This window comes from Neovison vison, chromosome 9, assembly GCF_020171115.1.
Source record: "Neovison vison isolate M4711 chromosome 9, ASM_NN_V1, whole genome shotgun sequence".
Lineage (NCBI taxonomy): Eukaryota > Metazoa > Chordata > Mammalia > Carnivora > Mustelidae > Neogale > Neogale vison.
In genome coordinates, this window is record NC_058099.1 from 2,710,956 (window position 1) to 2,729,590 (window position 18,635).

The 18,635-nt window shown below is 57.5% G+C and overlaps 1 protein-coding gene across 3 annotated transcripts in view; it reads right to left on the bottom strand.

Moving 5' to 3' along the window:
- The window catches only part of CAMSAP1 (calmodulin regulated spectrin associated protein 1), a 57,301-nt gene that overhangs the window by 13,071 nt on the left and 25,595 nt on the right, over positions 1 to 18,635 (bottom strand). For 2 of the 3 annotated variants that reach the window (XM_044264541.1, XM_044264543.1), the window contains 5 exons: positions 15,597 to 15,677; positions 14,562 to 14,594; positions 11,827 to 11,968; positions 3,857 to 3,996; positions 3,676 to 3,772 (listed from right to left, as the gene is read on the bottom strand). In XM_044264541.1, coding sequence (XP_044120476.1) covers positions 3,676 to 3,772; positions 3,857 to 3,996; positions 11,827 to 11,968; positions 14,562 to 14,594; positions 15,597 to 15,677 — 493 coding nt within the window. The remainder of the gene's footprint in view (positions 1 to 3,675; positions 3,773 to 3,856; positions 3,997 to 11,826; positions 11,969 to 14,561; positions 14,595 to 15,596; positions 15,678 to 18,635) is intronic. The other variant, XM_044264542.1, reaches the window with a different exon arrangement.

Below are 18,635 nucleotides of genomic sequence, written 5' to 3' on the forward strand. Positions count from 1 at the left end.
ACAGAAATGTTCACGTTATTTACAGTTACTTAAAACATCAGCAAGGGGGCGCCGGGGTGGCTCAGTGGGTTAAGCCTCTGCCTTCGGCTCTGGTCATAATCCCAGGGTTCTGGGATCGAGCCCCGCATCGGGCTCTCTGCTCAGCGGGGAGCCTGCTTCCCCCTCTCTCTCTGCCTGCCTCTCTGCCTGCTTGTGATCTCTGTCCAATAAATAAATAAATAAATTCTTTTTAAGGTAATATATAAAACATCAGCAAAAAAGCACCTAAAAAAAAAACAAACCCACAGCTTTTATAAGAACTAAAAATTAATGCAACTTTTACCTAAAACAAACTTGTCCAAAACACTGGTTTCAAATCAATGAGTGTATTTCGTGGTAATGAATACTGCAAATGTTACACCAAGACGGCTACGAAAATGAAAAGCTACACCACAGGCTGGAGCAAGAAGAACCGAAACTGGCGGCGTGTCTCCAAACACCACCAAGCCGCTGCCACCACCACGGGCGCCCTGCCACTGGCTGCCACGGTGGCCCCAGACTCAAGACAGCCCTGGGCAACCCTTCCTGGGAGAAGAAACCAAACACAGGTGCTCAGGGTACAGAGGCAGCGCCCCCCACACCCCCATGCCCAGGAGGTCACTCCCACACATCCCATGCTGGGTCTGCGTTAGGGTCTGCGCCTGGAACCATCCGCCCAGACGAGCGGCATCGCCAGAAGCGAGAACCCACAACACTGAGGCAAGACCACCTGCACTGACCCTAGAGTCAGGCCCCACAGGGACAGACACCATTTACTCAGGGGCCCACGCACTGGGGCAAAGGGACACGTGAAGTGTCACCGACGGCTGGACACAGGTGTGAGTCAGTCCTGACACCCGGAAGCCTGAACCACTGCTGCGGCCCCTTCAGGGTGGGGAGGTGGAGGCCAGTGAAGTCCAGCGGCCAGAGGGCCGGCTGCGTCCGCCCCGCGTGTGGGAAGGTGGAAGGGAGCCAGAGAAGCTGCGCACCCCACGCCCCCAGCCCTAAGAGGACAGCAGAACCCCGAGTCACCCCATCGGGGACGGAGAAGATCAGCACCCGTGAAAGGCCTACAGACTCTGGACTTGCAGCCCCCCAGCAACTGGACAGATCCAGGCCCAAGTCGGGGGGGGGGCGTACCTACAGGGGGCCAACCCTGCACCGCAGGGCCTGTGACGAAGCGGCCCTGGGAGTGCCGGCAGGGAAACAGAACCTCAGAGCTAGAACCAAGGGTGCAGGGGTCGGACAACCAGGTCATCCCGTCCGAGGTAAAGCACAAAAGACACCATCTCATAGCCGTGGAGGGTCCTGGAGGTCACACAGTGACCCGGAACACGGCTCCCGCCGGGGGGCACAGACCGGGCAAGGGCCCCTCCACAGGCCCAGGCCCCACAGCTCCACAGACCCTCAGCCCTGCAGGCATCAGTGGCAGGAAAAGAGCCACAGGGTGCCAAGTCCCAAGGGGAGAAACACGGGTGACGACCGCGGATGCCGGCTGCACAGGGCCGCGCCGCCCACCACAGGGAGCCGCCCCTCCACACACCAAGCCCTGGGGTGCCTGGGGGGCTCTGTTGGCGAAGTGTCCGACCCTCAGCGTCGCCCAGGTCATGATCTCGGGGCCCTGGGATCGAGCCCCGTGTCAGGCTCTGCGCTTGGAGGGGGTCTGCCTGGGCTTCTCTGTCCCTCTGCCCCTCCCCCAACAAGCGCGCATGCACTCGCTCACCCTTTCTTTTCCCCAGAGAAGGACGTCTTTAGACAAACCAACAAAGCAACCCGGCACACACTGGGCACCGTGGAGACCAAACGCCTCGACCACAGGTCACCCAGGACAACGTGTCCTGAGCAGAATGCCGTCCCGCGCTCCCAGTGAGGAGGGCAAACCGGCCTCCTCTGACGCCCGGAAGCTGTCGGTGGCTCAGGCTGTGGGCGACGTCTGCCGCGGCCCCAGCGGTCCCCCAGCTCCTGCCTGTAGTCATGGCACGGCCAGCTGGCAGAAAAGCCCAAGCCTGGCAAACAGCATGTCAATTCAGAATGCGGACTAGGCTGCCGGCCGCTGCCAACCAGGCTGCTCGCGGACCCCACTGCGTGGGCACAAAGGGTTCGCGCGTGGACGAGCCAGAGGCAGGAACGGGCCTGCACCTGGGAGACGAAAGGCGGCCCACAGCCCCGCAGAGGAGACCCAGTGACCACTTGATGGCATGTCAACTCCACCAGACCCACCGTGAGAGCGTGGGAGGACCAGTGACAGCCGTGAGCAATCACACGCCGTCAGCCTGGAGGACTGCGTGGCACCCACGCGGCCAGCGCCAGACCAGGACACGCCCTACAGAAGAGAGGGGTCAGGTGGGTCCCACAAGCCAGGCCACAGCCCACAGGGAGCCTCACACGTGCCCCCTTGCCCTGCACGGCTGCCTCCACGCCTCCCTCCCACTTATTCTGAAAAACCACCACCCCCTTCGGAGGCCAGCTCTTCCGGCCAGAGCACAGGTCACAACACTGAATGGTCACCACGAGACATCTCGTCCCCATCAGCACCTCTGGTGCCGGCCGGGCTCCACACACACTGCCGGGCTCCACACACTCCCAGGAGAGCACAGCAAGGACCAAGGTGCAGAGAAGGGTCACGGTCAGGGCGCGACCTCACAGGACACCACGGGAAGGAGGGCAAGTGAGGCAGCAATGAGCATGGGTCCGGCTGGCAGGGGCGGAACAGGCTCCCGGCCTCTCAGGCAAGAGGTGACGCAAAGGCCCTTAAGCCGGGGTGACCCGTCACCCCAAAAACAAAAGGGGAGAGGACTGCACCGCATTCCCGCCCCAAGCCCTGGCCCTGCTCGACTGTCTTACTGCCAGTCTGGTGGGGTGTCCGCCCAGCAGTGGTGTTTTCAGTGCTAAGTAGGCTAAGCCCTTCCCCGCAAGGTTACCAGGCGTCTGCAGTACGGCTTTCTTAAACTCCCTATTCGAGTCTCTTGCTCATTTTTCTGTTCTTTTTTCTTACTGATATGCATGAGCTTTTATGTACTTCGAGTACCAGGGACACGCGCTGGGCACCAGGATGTCAGACAGCAGGGACACACTCCAATGGCAGGTAACTGTTGTACATATTATAAACTCCTCCCCACTGTGACGTCTTTTTTTTTAACTCTTTACTTTCAATGAAAAACACCTCAATTTTAATACAGCAGATTTCTATTTCCTTTATGGCTTTTTAGATCCTTAACAAGGAATCATGTGGACACGGAGATGCTCTCCCACCTCCCTGGACTCCCAGGGTCCTGGCTGATTCCCAGGGCTGGCAGACTTATCCTAGATCACAGTCAACAGATGTTTCTCCTTCCTCGTGGACGAGAGCGGAGCCGTACACCCCCCTCCAGGAAGGCTAACCAGAAGCCCCAAAAGCGCTTCTCCAACTACGCTGGGATTCTGATGCTGTGGACAAGCACAGGCCCAGAGCGGAAAATCTCGTGCAGTGACCACCGTGGGCCACAGCACAGCAGCACACGGCAGCGAAGACGGCCGCCCAGGGCTCCGTGTTCCCAGGAGAAAGCAGTTAAACACAGCCTTGTGCAGAAAGGCAGAGCCCCATGACGGGCGCCTTCCTGTCGCTGTACCTGGCAGCTCGGAAGACCACCATCTCCTCCCAGAAGGCTTGCCACTCACCGTCCTTCAGTTCCTGAACATCCCTGGGCTGGACGAAATCCGGTTTGACGTTCTCAAACCACCAGAAGAGCTCGGCAATGAAAACCATGACGTTCGGCTAAAGGAAACAAAACCAGGCACACAGTAAGCAGCTTATTCATAAATGGGTTTAGAAACTGCGTCTGTACTAACTCACGGTCACCTTCAGCACGAGGGGAGCATAGAGCATGTCCTCCAGCGTGAGATAGAAGCATCTGTTGAGGTACTCATTGGCGAACTCTCTCAGAAGCCGGATGTTGTACAGGCTGTCGGCCATGGACGTGACCTCCTTCAGGCATATGTCTGCCGGACAAGACAGGAGCGGCTGACCCTGGGAATACTCTGCTCCCAAAGCGCGCGTACACGCGTGTGCCTAATTCTGCCCTGAACACATGCTGAACGGAGGGAGTGCGGCTGTGCAAGGGCAGCGCCACGGATTAAACATCACAGGAAATGCAACGAGTAACACTAAGTACAGTAAGCAAACACTCAAGCAAGTGATCGGAGAATCCCCAGGACCTGAATTTAACTGTTAACACCTAAAACGCATAACAGAAACCGTCTGGGATTTAAGACAGGCTCCAAAACAGACAGTGGCAGCACCCTGTGGCTTCTTCAAGGGCCTTGCCGCACGAAGCTGGCGAATGTTCCACTGCGTCTCCTTCGCCAACCGCAAACCCTCTGCGAGACAAGATCTCCACTAGGGGGTGGGGACAGGGGTACCAAACAGGAAATGTCAGGCTTTCCAAGGAGTAACAGCGAATACTTCTAATCACACACGCACAAACTCAGACCACACGCAGCAGCAGTCTCCCTCCAGCAAAGCAGCTGGGGACCGCTGGCCACTGGCATCCGGGGCAGGACAATTTCCCAGGTCCGCGGCTTTGCAGGATGCCAGACCCTTCCAGTGGTCAACTCACTCACCGGCCCCCCCACCCCGGAGTCCTGAGTGCTGGGGCTGGGGGGTGGGGGGGTGGGGGCGGAAGACAGCTGCTCTCCAGCCAGCGTGGAAGGAGCCGAGCCGAGCACTACGGGAGCCCTGCCCGCAAGCTCACACACACAAGAATGCCAGAAGTAGAACTTATTTGAAAATACCTCTTTTCAAGAAGCCGCCGCCAAGAGTGTGGAAGCAGGACACCTGAGATCTGCGTGCGCCGCCCTCGCGGAGGAACGCAGCCCGCCCCACGCCTCCAGAGAAACCCGGTAACCGTGCGTGCCGGCAGACCTCAGAAGCGCGTCCCTATCTCAAGTGCGGGTTGTAAAACTGACAAATGCAGGGACCGGATCCCAGAGCACCCGCACACAGACGGGAGAAGCCATCACAGCACACCTTATCTGATTCTGGTCTTCTCTTCCGGTGCTCGGATCCCACAGTCTTGAAGCCCACCCCCACCGAGCACCCAAGGCCGCGGCTCTCTCCGGCTGTGGCACCCGTGCCCACGCAGGTGTCCACGCGCATGGCACCACGACCTGGCTTTCTCCAACGGACGCTCTGGGGAACACAGGCCACCTGCCATTCTGCGGCCTGTCTTTCCCCAAGCTCCGGTTTACGTTTCCACGTCCGTCTGTGTGGGCGGGAGATTTCAGTCCTGCGTGTGGACAGCTGGCCGGCGTCCTCCAACTCCCGCTGCTACACCGTGAGAACCAAGTCTGCGCGCAGCTCCTGCGGCTCTCCGAGAGGCAGCGGGGGAAGCAGGAGCACGCTCCGCACACCGGGCCACCTGCTCTCGGCTCCCCCTCGCCACAGCTGGGCGTTAGCCAGCCTCGGAGCTCCCGCCACCTGGACGACCGTGAGGTCCCCCTTCTGAAATGGCACCTCCCTGACCACTGGGGGCATCCCTGACGTCCTCTCTGCTGACGCCTGTCCCTTCTCTGCGGGCTGCTCCTCGTCTTCTCACTCATTTGCAGACTCTCTGCTCACTGTGTTCGGCAGGACGGAGAAACGACCCTTTGTCTGTTGGTCCCATCATTTTCTCACGGATTATCATCTGTCACTTCATTTTGTTTAGTGTTCCTTGGTCAGCGCCCTGACCTTCAGTATGGTTAAATGTAGTAATTCTTTCTATCGCTTGTGGTTGTTTTGTAATTTCAGTAATTCATCCCAACGCTGATGTCCGAAAAATATTTTCCTGTTTTTTCTTCCCAAAATCCTCTAAGTTTTGTGTTTCAGGTGTAGGTGTTTCGTCCCAGGCAGGGACTCCCACCTCAGGTAGACTGAGACCTCACGGCCTCCCCCAGGTGGCCACCCGTCCACGGCACCAGGCGCCCCCCCGGCACCAAGCGCCCAGAACATGGCCAGTCCAGTTCCTCGGGGCCACTGGACTCTCCCAGGCCCAAACCACCGGTTTGGCCAATGTCAAGTTCAACAAAACCTGGTCTTCGTAGAGCCAAGTCCCCACACTCTTACTCTTCCGCATGACTTGTCTGAAACCCGCGACAACCCACGACAGAGTAATGAACACGTGGGTCACAAGCGCTGGACCAGCAAGAACTCGAGCCCCCGAGTCAGACCAACACACGGGCAGGGCGAGAAGGCTCGTCGCTCCCCAGCAGGGGCAGGCTCACGGGCAAAGAGGAAAGGCCAGAGAGAGAAAGCCGCTGACGGACACGACCACCAGCAATTCGAAGTCTGATGAGAAACAGGCTTCGGTCTCAGAGCCCCTTCCCCAAATGACGAGTTAATGAGAAAGCAATCCTAGTGGTCTCAGACTGGAGAAGCCTGGGGACACCTCCTGAACCAAGCAACCCAAGGGGTAACGACACCAGCCTACCCTGGGAAGACACACCACTGCTGGGGCATTCTTGCTAAAAATGCACGCCCGGGATCTCAGCAGGAGGGCCAACGGACAAACCCAAACAAGGGACGTTCCACAAATTAAAGGACCTGCTGTACTCTTCAAAAGGTCAAGGCCAAGAAAGACAAAAAAGACTGGGAACCGGCTCCCGACGGCGGGACACCACACAAGAGGCCTGACGACCACCTACGGTGTGGCGTGGGCTCGAACCCGCACCGGGAGCGACAGCAAACAGCAACACTACGGCGACAATGGACAAAACGTTCCTGACTCTTGCTGTGAGGACAGAATGCCTTTGTCCCCCAAGTCCTTCTCAGATGGTCCAGAGAGAGAAAACCCAGCGCACAAGACAGCACGGAAGAAGGCAGCGTCTGGAACAAACTACAGCGGGGGTCCCTCGTGCGTCTCCTGTGACTCAAGCGCACCCACATAAAATGCAACAGAACAGTGACGTGTCCCTTTGCCTTCACGCTTCCAAGTAAATTTTTACGTTACTTTGTCCCTTTCTGTAACAATTCATGTACTGGACCGGCAACAAACGAACAATCCGAGGAAATCACGGGTTTTATGCTGATGCTTCGCATCTGCGAATCTAGTTTAAAACTCCTTCCAAGGACCGTCAGTGGGTCCTGCTTTGTTCAGGACTCAGGGACAGTGGCTTCCGGAGGCAGGGCAGGGGCAGGGCAGGACCCCGAGGCCAGTACCCCGAGGGCGGGCTGTGTAGACGCAGCACGTCCACAGCAGTCTGCGGGGGCCCAGAACCGGCGGGCTCCCAGGGCATCCAGCACAAGCGGGCAGCGGCTTCTCACAGCCTCTTTCCGGCGCATTCTGCAGCCGACCCCCGCCTTCCGGTCCTGTCTGTCCAGACAGGGCCTCTCACTGTTCCACGTCTTCTCTCCCACCGCCACTTTGCTTTTGGACTCTCCTTGCTGGGAGAGCTCTTCAAAGCTGTCCTCCAGCACTTGCACGAACTCCGGAATTTCAGCAGCCACGTCTTATTTCCAGAGCCCGTCTGTGCCGTCACACCACACGCCGTGTTCGGCACTGGTCCCGCCGGCGCCCCATCCCTGGCCACAGACCCGCTCTCCTCCCTCATCTGTTTTCTCTGGCCTCCTGCATGGCCTCTGCTGACCTGGCCTCGAGTTCAGGCCGGTACCTTCCTCAAACATCGGGGGATCGCCGGCTGCCCAGGGTCAAGGGTAAGGCCGCGGGAGGAAGGCTCTGCAGTGGGGCAGCAGGCGGTCAGCGCTCTCCTGGAGGACCGCTAGCGGCAGCAGCTGTGGGACTGCCCAAGGCCAGTTTCTGCAGAGAAGAATCCATTTCCCTTGTTTTTTAGCACTGCAGATTCATTTATTTATTCAATGATATAAAAATTGTCCTTATGCCATACAATGAGATATAAAACGCTTGGTCACTTAAAAAATTACTAATACAGGGCACCTGGGTGACTCAGTGGTTTGAGCCTCTGCCTTTGGCTCAGGTCATGATCCCGGGGTCCTGGGATAGAGCCCCACATAGGGTTCTCTGTTCCGCGGGGAACCTGCTTCCTCCTTTCTCTCTGCCTCTCTGCCTACTTGTGATCTCTATCAAATAAATAAATAAAAATACTATTTTAAAAAAAAATTACTAATACAAACAAATGCCGGTAAAAATTAGTCTTCTAGCACATTACTTTATTCCACTTGATACGATGACAGGAAGCAAGATTAGACAGAAATTAGCACAACTTTCTTTCTTTTTTTTTTTTAAAAGATTATATTCATTTATTTGACAGAGAGAGATCACAAGCAGACAGAGAGGGGAAGGGAAGCAGGCCCCCTGCTGAGCAGAGAGACCGATGCGGGGCTCGATCCCAGGACCCCGAGATCATGACCCAAGCGGAAGGCAGCGGCTTAACCCACTGATCCACCCAGGTGCCCCAGCACAACTTTCTTTTAATATTTATTTATTTTTCCTAGAGACAGAGAGAAGGCATGCATATGAGTGGGGTGGGGGGCACACAGAGGGAGAAGCAGGCTCCCGCAGAGCAGGGAGCCCGACGTGGGCCTGTACCCCAGGACCCCGGGATCATGACCTGAGCCGAAGGCAGACGCTTCCCCTGCTCAGCCCCGGGGCGCCCCGGCTCGGCTGACTGACGCGCAGCTGACACTGCACTAGCTTCAGGCGTAGAGAAGAGCGAGCTGGCAGCTACATACGTCATGAGACGCTCCCCATGACACGTGAGGTCACCGTCTGTCCCCGCACGAGGCCGTGCCCACACTGCCGACTGGACCCCCGTGCTGTCCTTGTCGCCCGGGGCTGCTTCTGTGCTGAGGTCCTTCCTCTCCCTCCCCGGCCCCGGCCTGGCAACCACCCGTTGATTGGTTTTGTTTTTGTTTTTGTACCTCCCACACGTAAGTGAAATCATACACTATCTACCTGTCTTACTTCACTGAGCTTGACACCCTTTAGGTCCATGCATGTGGTCGCAAAAGGCCAGACTTCATTCTCTTTTGTGGCTGCGTAATCCCCACCCCATGTGCACGCACCACCCCCCCATTCACCCCTGCGGCCTCCGCACGGGAGCGCAGCGGACGGACCCGAGACGCCGCGGGAGGCAGGCAGCCGCCTGGGCAGGCGAACGGCAAGAAGCAGCGTCTCGCCCTCCGGAATGAGACGCTCCCTCCAGGGCCGGCTCTCAGGGCGCCCGGCCACCGAGCCTGCCCGCCTGTGCGCGAGCCGCCCACCCCGGAGCTGTGTGGCCCATCTCCTGAGCTGTGTCAGGCCGCGGCCTGAAGGAGGAGGGACTGTGCCCTCGCGGCAGGCATCCCCGCCAAGTCCCCACTGTGTCCCTCCCTGAGTGCGTCTGTCCTGCTGCCTTTCTGGGGTTCTCGGGAGGGAGCAGGTCCCCTTCCCCGGCTTGAGCGCCGCCGCTCCTCGCCGTGCCGTAACCAAGCACTCGCCGCTCAGAGTCCGGACGCGGCCCGGCGCCCTCCGTGACCGAGTCCGCACCTCAGCTCCCTGCTGTCGGGGCTGCTGGCGACGGAAGGGGAGAGAAAGCCACTCGCCGTTCTTCCCTCAGCTTTCTTCGGGCTTCTTTTCTAATGCACTAGATGAACCTAGTTCGTTAATTTTTTTAAAGTTCCTCCTTTTCCAGAACGTGCCCTGCGGCCACAGGCCTGCCCTTTCCCGCCGCCCGTGGCTGCCCAGCACAAGCTCTGTGCGTGTCGTCCGTTCGCTGGGCGGCGCGGGTCCACCGAGCACCGACCTGTCCTGGGCGTGGGAGAGATGGGCGGGACGCGCCCCTGGACGGGACAGACGGGAACTCTGCCCTGGGGGAGCTCGCACTGGAGACCCCCACTAGGACGGCCATGTATCGTCTTTGCTTTCTAAACATTAAAAATTTTAGGGATTTGAAGAACGATTTCTCATTTACTGCACTGTGGGAAGAGTATCTGTTCTCTGCAATCTGCCGAGGCTTCTTTTGGGGCCTTAATCAAATCCATTTTCCATAGACACTTCCGGGCTTGCTTATTTTCAAAGCGCAGACCCCGTGGCAGTCGCGCACTGGACCAAGCCAGGTCCCTGGAGCCGAATCTTCCCCACCTTCCCCCCCACTCGTACACGCGCCTCCTCAGCTTCCGTGACTGAACTTAAGGGTGTGACTCCATTCGTGCCTCCTGGACTTTGGTCACTTTTAAAACCCACGCTGATGTGCTGCTGTCAGATGCAACGAGGCTCAACGCGGCCACGTCTTCCCGTGGCTCCACCTCCTCTGTCCTGGGGACTCCCTCCTGCCAGAAACTCGTTTTGTCTTGCGACCCCGACACACAGGTCAGAGGGCAGGCCGGATGCACCAGGAGCTGTCTGCACGGCTGAGCCGGAAGGCGGACCCAAGAAACAGCCAGAATGCGGAGGGCGACAGGCATGGAAACCCCAATCGAGGTTCTGAGGGCACAGGAAAGTTCCAGCACACTGAACAATCCCTTCCCCCTCTTAGGGTCCCCACCTCTTTTTTAACGTCCTTCGTCATTGAACATTCTGTTTCTCGTTCCAACATTCCTTTTCACCCCGACCTGGGAATCAAACCTGACATATGTGCTGTTCCCCACACGGCCCTGCTTTCCACGGAGCTTGTCTTCAGGGTGGGGTGGCCATTCTCTGCGTGCACGTGGGGAGTCCTGGCTCCTGGAGGTGCCTTAAGCAGACCTCCCCCCCCCGCTCCTGCCATGGCCCCAGACTCCAACTAGTGCTAGACTCAGTTCAGGAAGAAACTTCCCCTCACCACAAGGGCAACATATAAGTCAACCCCTTCACACCCATGATGCATCCTGGAAGATCTGTTCCCTCAAGAAAGATCACCCCAGCCCCAGGGCCACAGGCTTCCGACAAGTCTCCTCAATCTTTCCAAGGCCAATACACGGGCCTTTCCTTGTCTTTTCCTTGGTCCGATCACAAGGCTCCCAAAAACACAGCCCCGAGGCCAGACGAGCATGAGAGGCCTGATGGGCCCAGGGCCAGCCACGACTTTCACTCCATGACAGGAACCCTCTCTGGAACCCAAGACTGCCCCTTTCTTTCAAGCTCAGCTACTGCTTTAGCTACAAACACTATGAAATCCAGCTCCCCCGTGCTTGAGGCAGGATAACCTCCGCTCCATCCTCTGGGGTCCGCGCCTAACACAAATACTTCACGGGTAAGGGAGTCGTCTGGGCACGCTCCTGGCCTGCGCCTCCCTCCCTCAGAAAGAAGGAAGGATGCTTAGCAAAACCTAAACCCGAATTCCTGTTCCCGCAGCCCCCGCACACTTCCACTGCCCTGCAGTCCATGGAGCCGTCTGCGTCTCCTCCCTACCCACTGGGCTACGTGCACCCAAGAGACACGCTGACCTGTCACCAGCAGGACGCATGCGGAAGCCACTCAGAAACGCACCCCACACTTGCCGTCCCCCGGCTCTAGAGGATTTCAGTTTTACCAAGGAGAGCGTGGAGCCCCACGCAGGGCTTGAGCTCCCCACCCTGAGATCAGGGCCTGAGCTGAGACGGAGCCACCAGGCCCCCCGTTCTAGATGTTTCAAATGGACTGTAGCCAGACAAAACCCTAACCACACTGAAATGTAAGAGAAGTCACATATGTTTAAGACTTTACCCAAATACTTCCAAAATCCCATTTCTTCGTGAGATAAAAACGCAGGTCAAGCATAAGCGTATCCCCCAGTCTGTCTGCATCTATCCACAGACATCCTGGCTGGGGTCAAGGACTCCGCGTGCTACGCCCCGGCCCTTCATGCATCTGGCCCCACACATGTGTGGCGCCCCCGCAGGGCTCGGGTCCGCTCCCGGGGGCGTGCAGCACTCACCGTCCAGCTTCATCTGCTCTGGGCAGTAGTAGTGGACCACAGCCAAGAGCGCGGCCCCGTCACTGCCGTCGCGCATCAGGTCCTCCAGCAACGGGAAGTAGGGCGGCTGCCGGGCGGACAGGTGCTCTCGGCGATAGCGCACCTGCAGTCGACACAAGGGGAACAGTGTACGCGTGCCGCGCCCCCACGACCGCCACGCTGCAGGCCGTCACGGACAGCGGACACGATGCCCACTGGATGGCGCGGGAACAATGGCAACCACACAGGAAAAGCTCGAATGTCCGGATGACGTGCTCTGCCTTGAACACACATGCTAAGACCCGGGGAGCTGAGAGCCACGGCCACCCTGGGGGACAGCCGCGAGCCACGGACGCTGCTGGGCTGTCCCACTCTGAGGGCGTGGGAGAGAGGAGGCAGGGTGCGCGGCCACACTCCCAAAAGCCGCCCGCTCGGCACAATGAGAAACAAGTTAAATGGTGAGACACTGAGGCTCGGAAGACCTGCCTCTCTGCTCCTGGCTCGGTGGGGTCAGCCCTAACCTCAGCCGTTAAGAAAGGGGCGAAACAACACTAACGTACGGTTTGAGAAACTCCCCAAACTGTGTTAAAGAAAATTCCACAGACGTCTCATAAACGCAACAGGGCGTCCGGAGACCGGCCGCGCGTACAAGCAGGCGGCCACGGCCTCCGCCCTCCTGCCTTCCGAGGAGGGGCTGTGCACCGGGTCCCGAGCCACCCCTGGCCTGCCGGCACGGCCCCCACCACAGGACATCTGGGGACGGTGTGCAGACACACACGCCGCCCAGGGGAGGCGAGTCCACGCAGGCGCCCGTCCCCGGGGTCCTGCCGTGCGTGCGCTCCGTTTCTTCTGCATCAACCCTCACAGCACAGCCGCCTCGCTCCGGGGGAAGAAAACACACGAGGCAAACAGGAAAGAAAATCAGTCCGTCCTGACGACCGCGCATTTCTGAAACTCATGCCGGATTCCACCCGAAGAAAAACCATCACTGAGTAATCAAGAATTTAAAGTTGTCTGAGTACCATCCCCAGCAGAAGAGTCGACACAGCCAGGGCGGGCCACGCATCCAAAACTCTGTCCGAGCAGGAACGGGTTTCATCCATGCCCTTGACGTGTGCTCACGGAGACTTTAACTTGTTTCTCAGGGCCCGTGACAGCGGGGATGGCGGGTGGCCATGGGGACAGCCCGCGGGCCGGGTTCAGAGCAGGGAGCATGCACCGGGCCAGGCTTCCACACACACGACACAGCACACACATGACAGACGGACCACGGCATGCAGCAAAGCAGATGGCGTTGCGCAGAAGACGGATGGCATGGGCTGAAGACTGGGGAAAAGGACTCGACCTCGGGTCCAAAGAGCTTGTCTCGTTACCTTCAAGTAGGTCTCTAACGCGCCAGACCGCACAGCGCCAGCGCGTAGTGGCGGAGCCTGCCAGGCCTGCCCGCCGCGCCCCGGGCTCGGCCACACGAGCCCGTCCACCAGGCGCTGGAGGCGCGGCCCCAGCTACCAGCCTGTACGCGGGGCCGGAAGGGCCACTGCTCCTGACCGCGCCTTTCAGACTCTACGACACTGTCCGCGGAGACTCGCCTTCCTACAGGACGGCTCAATTCCCGACGACATCCTCACTAAGTAACGTAACTTAACACTCGGGCCCTTGGCCATCAGGGCTCAAGAAGTGCGGAGACACACAGACTCTCCTAACAAGCTTGTCCTCGTCTTGGTTACAAACGCATCTCAAAGAAAAGCAAAATCCTCCCCAAAGTTGGCCACAAAGCAGAATCCAGCACACGCATGCGCTGGCCAGCTGACAGCCATGGTGTCTCCCTCATGATAAAACACTAAGGACTGGCTGGTCTGAACAATTAAACTGAAGGCACGGGCAACAAGAGTCTGCGGAAAGCTCTGTCGCCGCAGCTCCAGCCTAAAACGCACCACTGGAAGGGCCCCGTGTTTTCCCACAGGAATGGGGTAACAAACGGGTTCTGCTTCCTGAACACATCACCAAGGGGAGCACAGCTAAAACTGTAGACCCAAATCCCCACTTTTTAACTTTCTTCTTCTGGGAAAATTCACACTTACTGTTAAACTGGATTCCAGAAATCCCGAATCTGCTGACCTAATTCAGACCCCTGCCTGGCCGTCCCGCTCCCCACCCCAGAGTGCAGGGGTGGGAAGGGAGCAGGGGTGCCCCGCACACCCCACGAGACGTCTCTAGAGAGGGACGTCCCCCTCTGCCACGCGAGTGGCCTTCCATGAGGCACGCCTCCTGCAGCCACCCCATGACCCGGGTCACACTCACTAGAAGATGTCACAGTAAATCTCCCCGTCAGGGAATGTACCATCTTGACAAAATGTCAAGAGTAACCTGGAAATCCGACCGTTCCTTCCTGTATCTGTCAGACTAGAGACGGGTCCTCTCGTCTATGTTTATGTTCATCACATAAAGTAGTAAACTAAGTGTCCATAGGAAGAAACGCCAGACTCTGCCTATAAAATTACCTAAGAAATCGGGCAAAACCAAGCTGGGTGTGGGCTACAAAAAGCCTACTGAGCCCAGAACCGGGTTACGGCTCGCCCTGGAGAAAAGCAGCGCCCATCCCAGGGAGGACCTTTCAACCAAAGGACCGGGTGTGCGTGTGAGCAGCTGTTTAATGGAAGCAAGTGACCGCGACATGAAGGCTGTCTGGTGCGGCTGGGCGCACGGCGTCCACTTACGGGCACTAACTTCCAGTACCACTTGGAGGGGGACTGCTCGGGAAGCAGGGGAGGAAGCAGGAGAGAGTGTCAGCAGACAGGCCCGGCGGAACCGCATCAGACACACCGTCACGCAACATTCACGAGCCGGGACGTCCTCTGAGAGGGAAGGGCTGTCCGGTGCACGTGACCTGGACGCCCTCGCTCACCACACGACTGAGGTGGAAAGTCACAGGCCCCTCCACCAACACTAGCCTCTGCGGGAGCAAAGGACACCCCGGAAACTTGGCGCGGGCCAGGCACCACCACCGACAGATGCCAACGGCCACTCGGAGAGGCGCTCAGGGCGTCGTCTGTGCCCATCTGAAGACCAATGAGGCTCGGAAAGTGTGGCCCAGAGCGTGGTGCCCACGGCATTCCCGGAGTCTGGGAGCGCGTGGAGGAGGCGAAGGGACGCCGAGACCACAGACGTGACCGGGCCACATGGTACATGCGTGTCAGGGATGTGGGTTCAGTCACATGCCTGCTTAGCAAAAAAGTACTACCGCAGGGGAAGGAAAGGACAGAAATGAGCAGAACGGATAACGCAGCATCCGTGTCGTTTCGTGGGACACATAACATTATCTGCCTGGGCTTCAGGCTCTAGACACACCACTGGCCACGCTCGACCTCGTGGGCCACAGAAGGGATTCTCCAGGGCACCCCTGACAGCAGGCGATTTTCTCCTCAACTGGTGGCATCTAGAGGCTAATTCCCAGGTAGCCCTCTACATCCCCATTCTTGAGTTTCCAATCCCTCCCAACATCTCCCTCTCCCTCCCACGTGACCTCCATGACCCCTCACCCTCCCACCTGGGCAGGGAGAAACCCCAGTGCGCTGCCATGCCCACTGCCGAGGCTCAGAGCTGGTCCGCCGGGAGACCTGGGGCCTCACTCCCCGCAGGGGTGGGGCGGGGGCGTGCAAGTAAAGAGTGAGCAAGTGGTGAGCACTGACAATTCTTTAAACCCGGAGGACACCAGCTGGATGTGTTCAGGAGGAGGTGAATTGGCCCTTTACCTTTTGGTGAGCTGGGCTTTCCAACAACTGCTGTTTTAACTTCACTTCTTTCTCTGTTATCTCCCTCATTTTAAGGTTTACCTGAAGCAAAAGAAAAATGCATTAAAAGGGCGATGGCTTTGGTATCTGCACACCCGAACCTCTGCACCCCCCAGCTGCACCCCCACCCCGGCTTGTCCACGTTCCCGCGGGCGCAGGATCCCTGAGGCCCACCGCGCGGATACAGGAGAGTCCAGGGACCCCACAGCACGGCCGCTCCACAGGGAGACCAAAGCTGGCCCGATGCTCCCCGAAACACTCCATGCCCCTGCCCACCCATGTGATGCTGGTCGCCTCACGACAGGGTCAACGGGCCACCTCGGTGAACGCCTGGGGCGCACAGACAACGCAGACTGTCACCACCAGCACAAGCCACTGTGAGACCGTGTGGCCGGGAGGGCCCGTGGCAGAGCCCAGCGGGTGTCCCACGTGCTTCCTGCCTGGTCACACGTGACACCAAATCAGCTTTAACCATAAGATTTAACTGTACACCCCTTAAACAACTAATACAAATGATCAGAAATTAAAGTATTCTCTCTTGAATGATTAACCCGAAGATAAAATCGAAACTGCAAGCATAAGATAATACGCAGGGGGCGCCTGGGTGGCTCCGTCGGCTGAGTGTCTGACTCCCATGTTCGGCTGAGCTCATGGTCCTGGGGCCCTGGGATCGAGCCCCGAAGCCGGGCTCTGGGCTCGGCAGGCAGTCTGCTTGAGGATTCTCTCTCCCCTCCCCAACCCTTGCATACGCATGTACGCTCTCAAAATGAATAAATGTTTAAAAAAATAAATAAAATCATGGAGAAAAATACTCATTAATGTTTCAAGGGATATGGTCAAAACTATCACCGGATGAAAAAACACCAAACTGAATTTTTTTTAAAGATTTTATTTATTTACTTGACAGAAATGGGGGTGGGGGGAGTCACCGTTGATCTCAGGGTCCTGAGATCAAGCCCCACATCGGGCTCTCTGCTCGGCAGGGAGACTGCTTCTCCCTCTCTCTCTGCCTGCCTCTCTGCTTACTTATGATCTCTCACTCTGTCCAATAAATAAATAAGATCTTTAAAATAATAATAATAACAATAATGATGATTTTTTTAAAAGGCTAACTGTTGAAAGCAAAGTAGTATGTCTGAGATTACAGGGAAGTGAATGCCAACAGCACCACAGAGGTCGGGAAGGGAAAAGACGCTTCTGACATCATTTGTGAAATGGTATCGCTTTATCTGAAGTCAACTGTGCAGAAGTAAAGATGCATACTGTAAACCCTAAACCAGCCCCCAAAAACTACTGGATAAAGCGGAGTACCGAGAAAGAGTAAGTCCAACATAAGCCGTAAAAGAAGAAAGAAAAGGAAAAACTGAGGAAAGGAAAAGAAAAAATGGAAAGCAGATCTCAAGCCCACAGGTCTCAGGAACCACATGACACGTAACCGCTCGGAACACTTCAGCGACGAGGTTAAAGACGAGAGAGGGGTGCCTGCTTGGCTCAGTGTGGAGCCTGGACTCTTGATCTTGGGGCTTGTGTGTTCGAGCCCCATGCTGGTAGGGATTACTGAAAACGAGAACTTTAAAAAAAAATAAATAAAAAAGGGAAGACAGCCAAGAGAGTGTGAAGACGCACAGAGGAGGAAGAGAAAGGCGCAGCACAGGCGCGCCAGTGGTTAGGAAGCTGGGCGGCTGTGCTTCAGGAGTGGAAGCGGCCCTGGGGACAAGGACGGGCACCTGGGAGAGAGACAGACACTCCCTGATGACAAAAGGGTTAATCCATCCAGGAGATACAGAAATCTTAGAGACCGTACGTGTAACAGCAGACGGCAAGGACCAACACAGCGGAGCGGAACCCACAACGGGCACCGAGACCACAAGGCCTGTCACAGTGGCGGGACAGGGCGCTCACAGCCGGGGCGCCCATGGCAGAGCACCCCACAGTGCTGGCACAGCACGCGCCCTGTGCCCGCACCCGCTGAGCGCTCAAGAAGGCCGCGCCGCGGACCGTCAGACCCCAACAGAGTCGGGGCTGACATCGGACTCTTCTGTCTGAGCACGAGAAAGCATGAAACCGGAGCACTGCAGGGGCCCAGCAGCCACCCAGCAGCCGCCCAGCCACGCGCAGACTCAGCCCACACTCCAGGTAAGCCACGGGGGGAGCAGGATGCCGCAGGGGGAGCTGCGGGCGGCGCCCCAAGAAGGACAAGCGCCCCGGCACGCAAACAGGGCGCTCCTGCTGGAGAGCTACAGGCTGGCGCAAAGACAGGGCTGTCCGTGCTCACTTTCTGCCTTCAACCAGAGAGGAGAGCAAAGCGAATTCAAAATAAAAAGGAAGAGAAGTTAAATAGCAAATAAAAGAAATCAGTAAAAATCTAAAGCATGTTTTTAGAAGATCACAGAAGATGACAAACCAGACCAAACGGAGGAAAGAAACTCAATTGACTGCAACAAGAGGAGACGCCGCTACAGACATGCACACAGTGAAGGGATAATAATTTAATTCAATCATTTAAGTAAAATTGACATTCCTTGGAAGACACAAGTCACCCAAACTGACACAGAATGAAATACAAAACCCGAAGCCGGGCAGCATAGTTGAACACGCAGCTAACCACAGACTACCTACAAGCGTCTCCAGTCCTCGGGAAGGAGCGGAGGAAAGCCGTGGGAAGCCGGCTGCACACGTCCGCTCCAAGGGCACCTGGACAGCCCGACGAGGCCAAATGCTGGCAACGGTCGGGGGCACCGGAGCTCCCTCATTAATGGGAGATTCGTCACTTGCGAAGACACTCCGGCAATCTCTTCCAACGGTCGGTCATACGTCCGTATCGCTGACCCGGCAACCCTACTCCTCTGTACGCTACTCAACGAGACGAAAACACACCCCGCCTGTGGACCTGTGCACAGTGTCCCTGGCAGCGTCAGTCACAAGAGACGGACCCTGGGAACAAGCGCGGTGCCCATCAGCAGGGGACCAGGAAGCCACGCTCTGCTCATAAAATGGAAC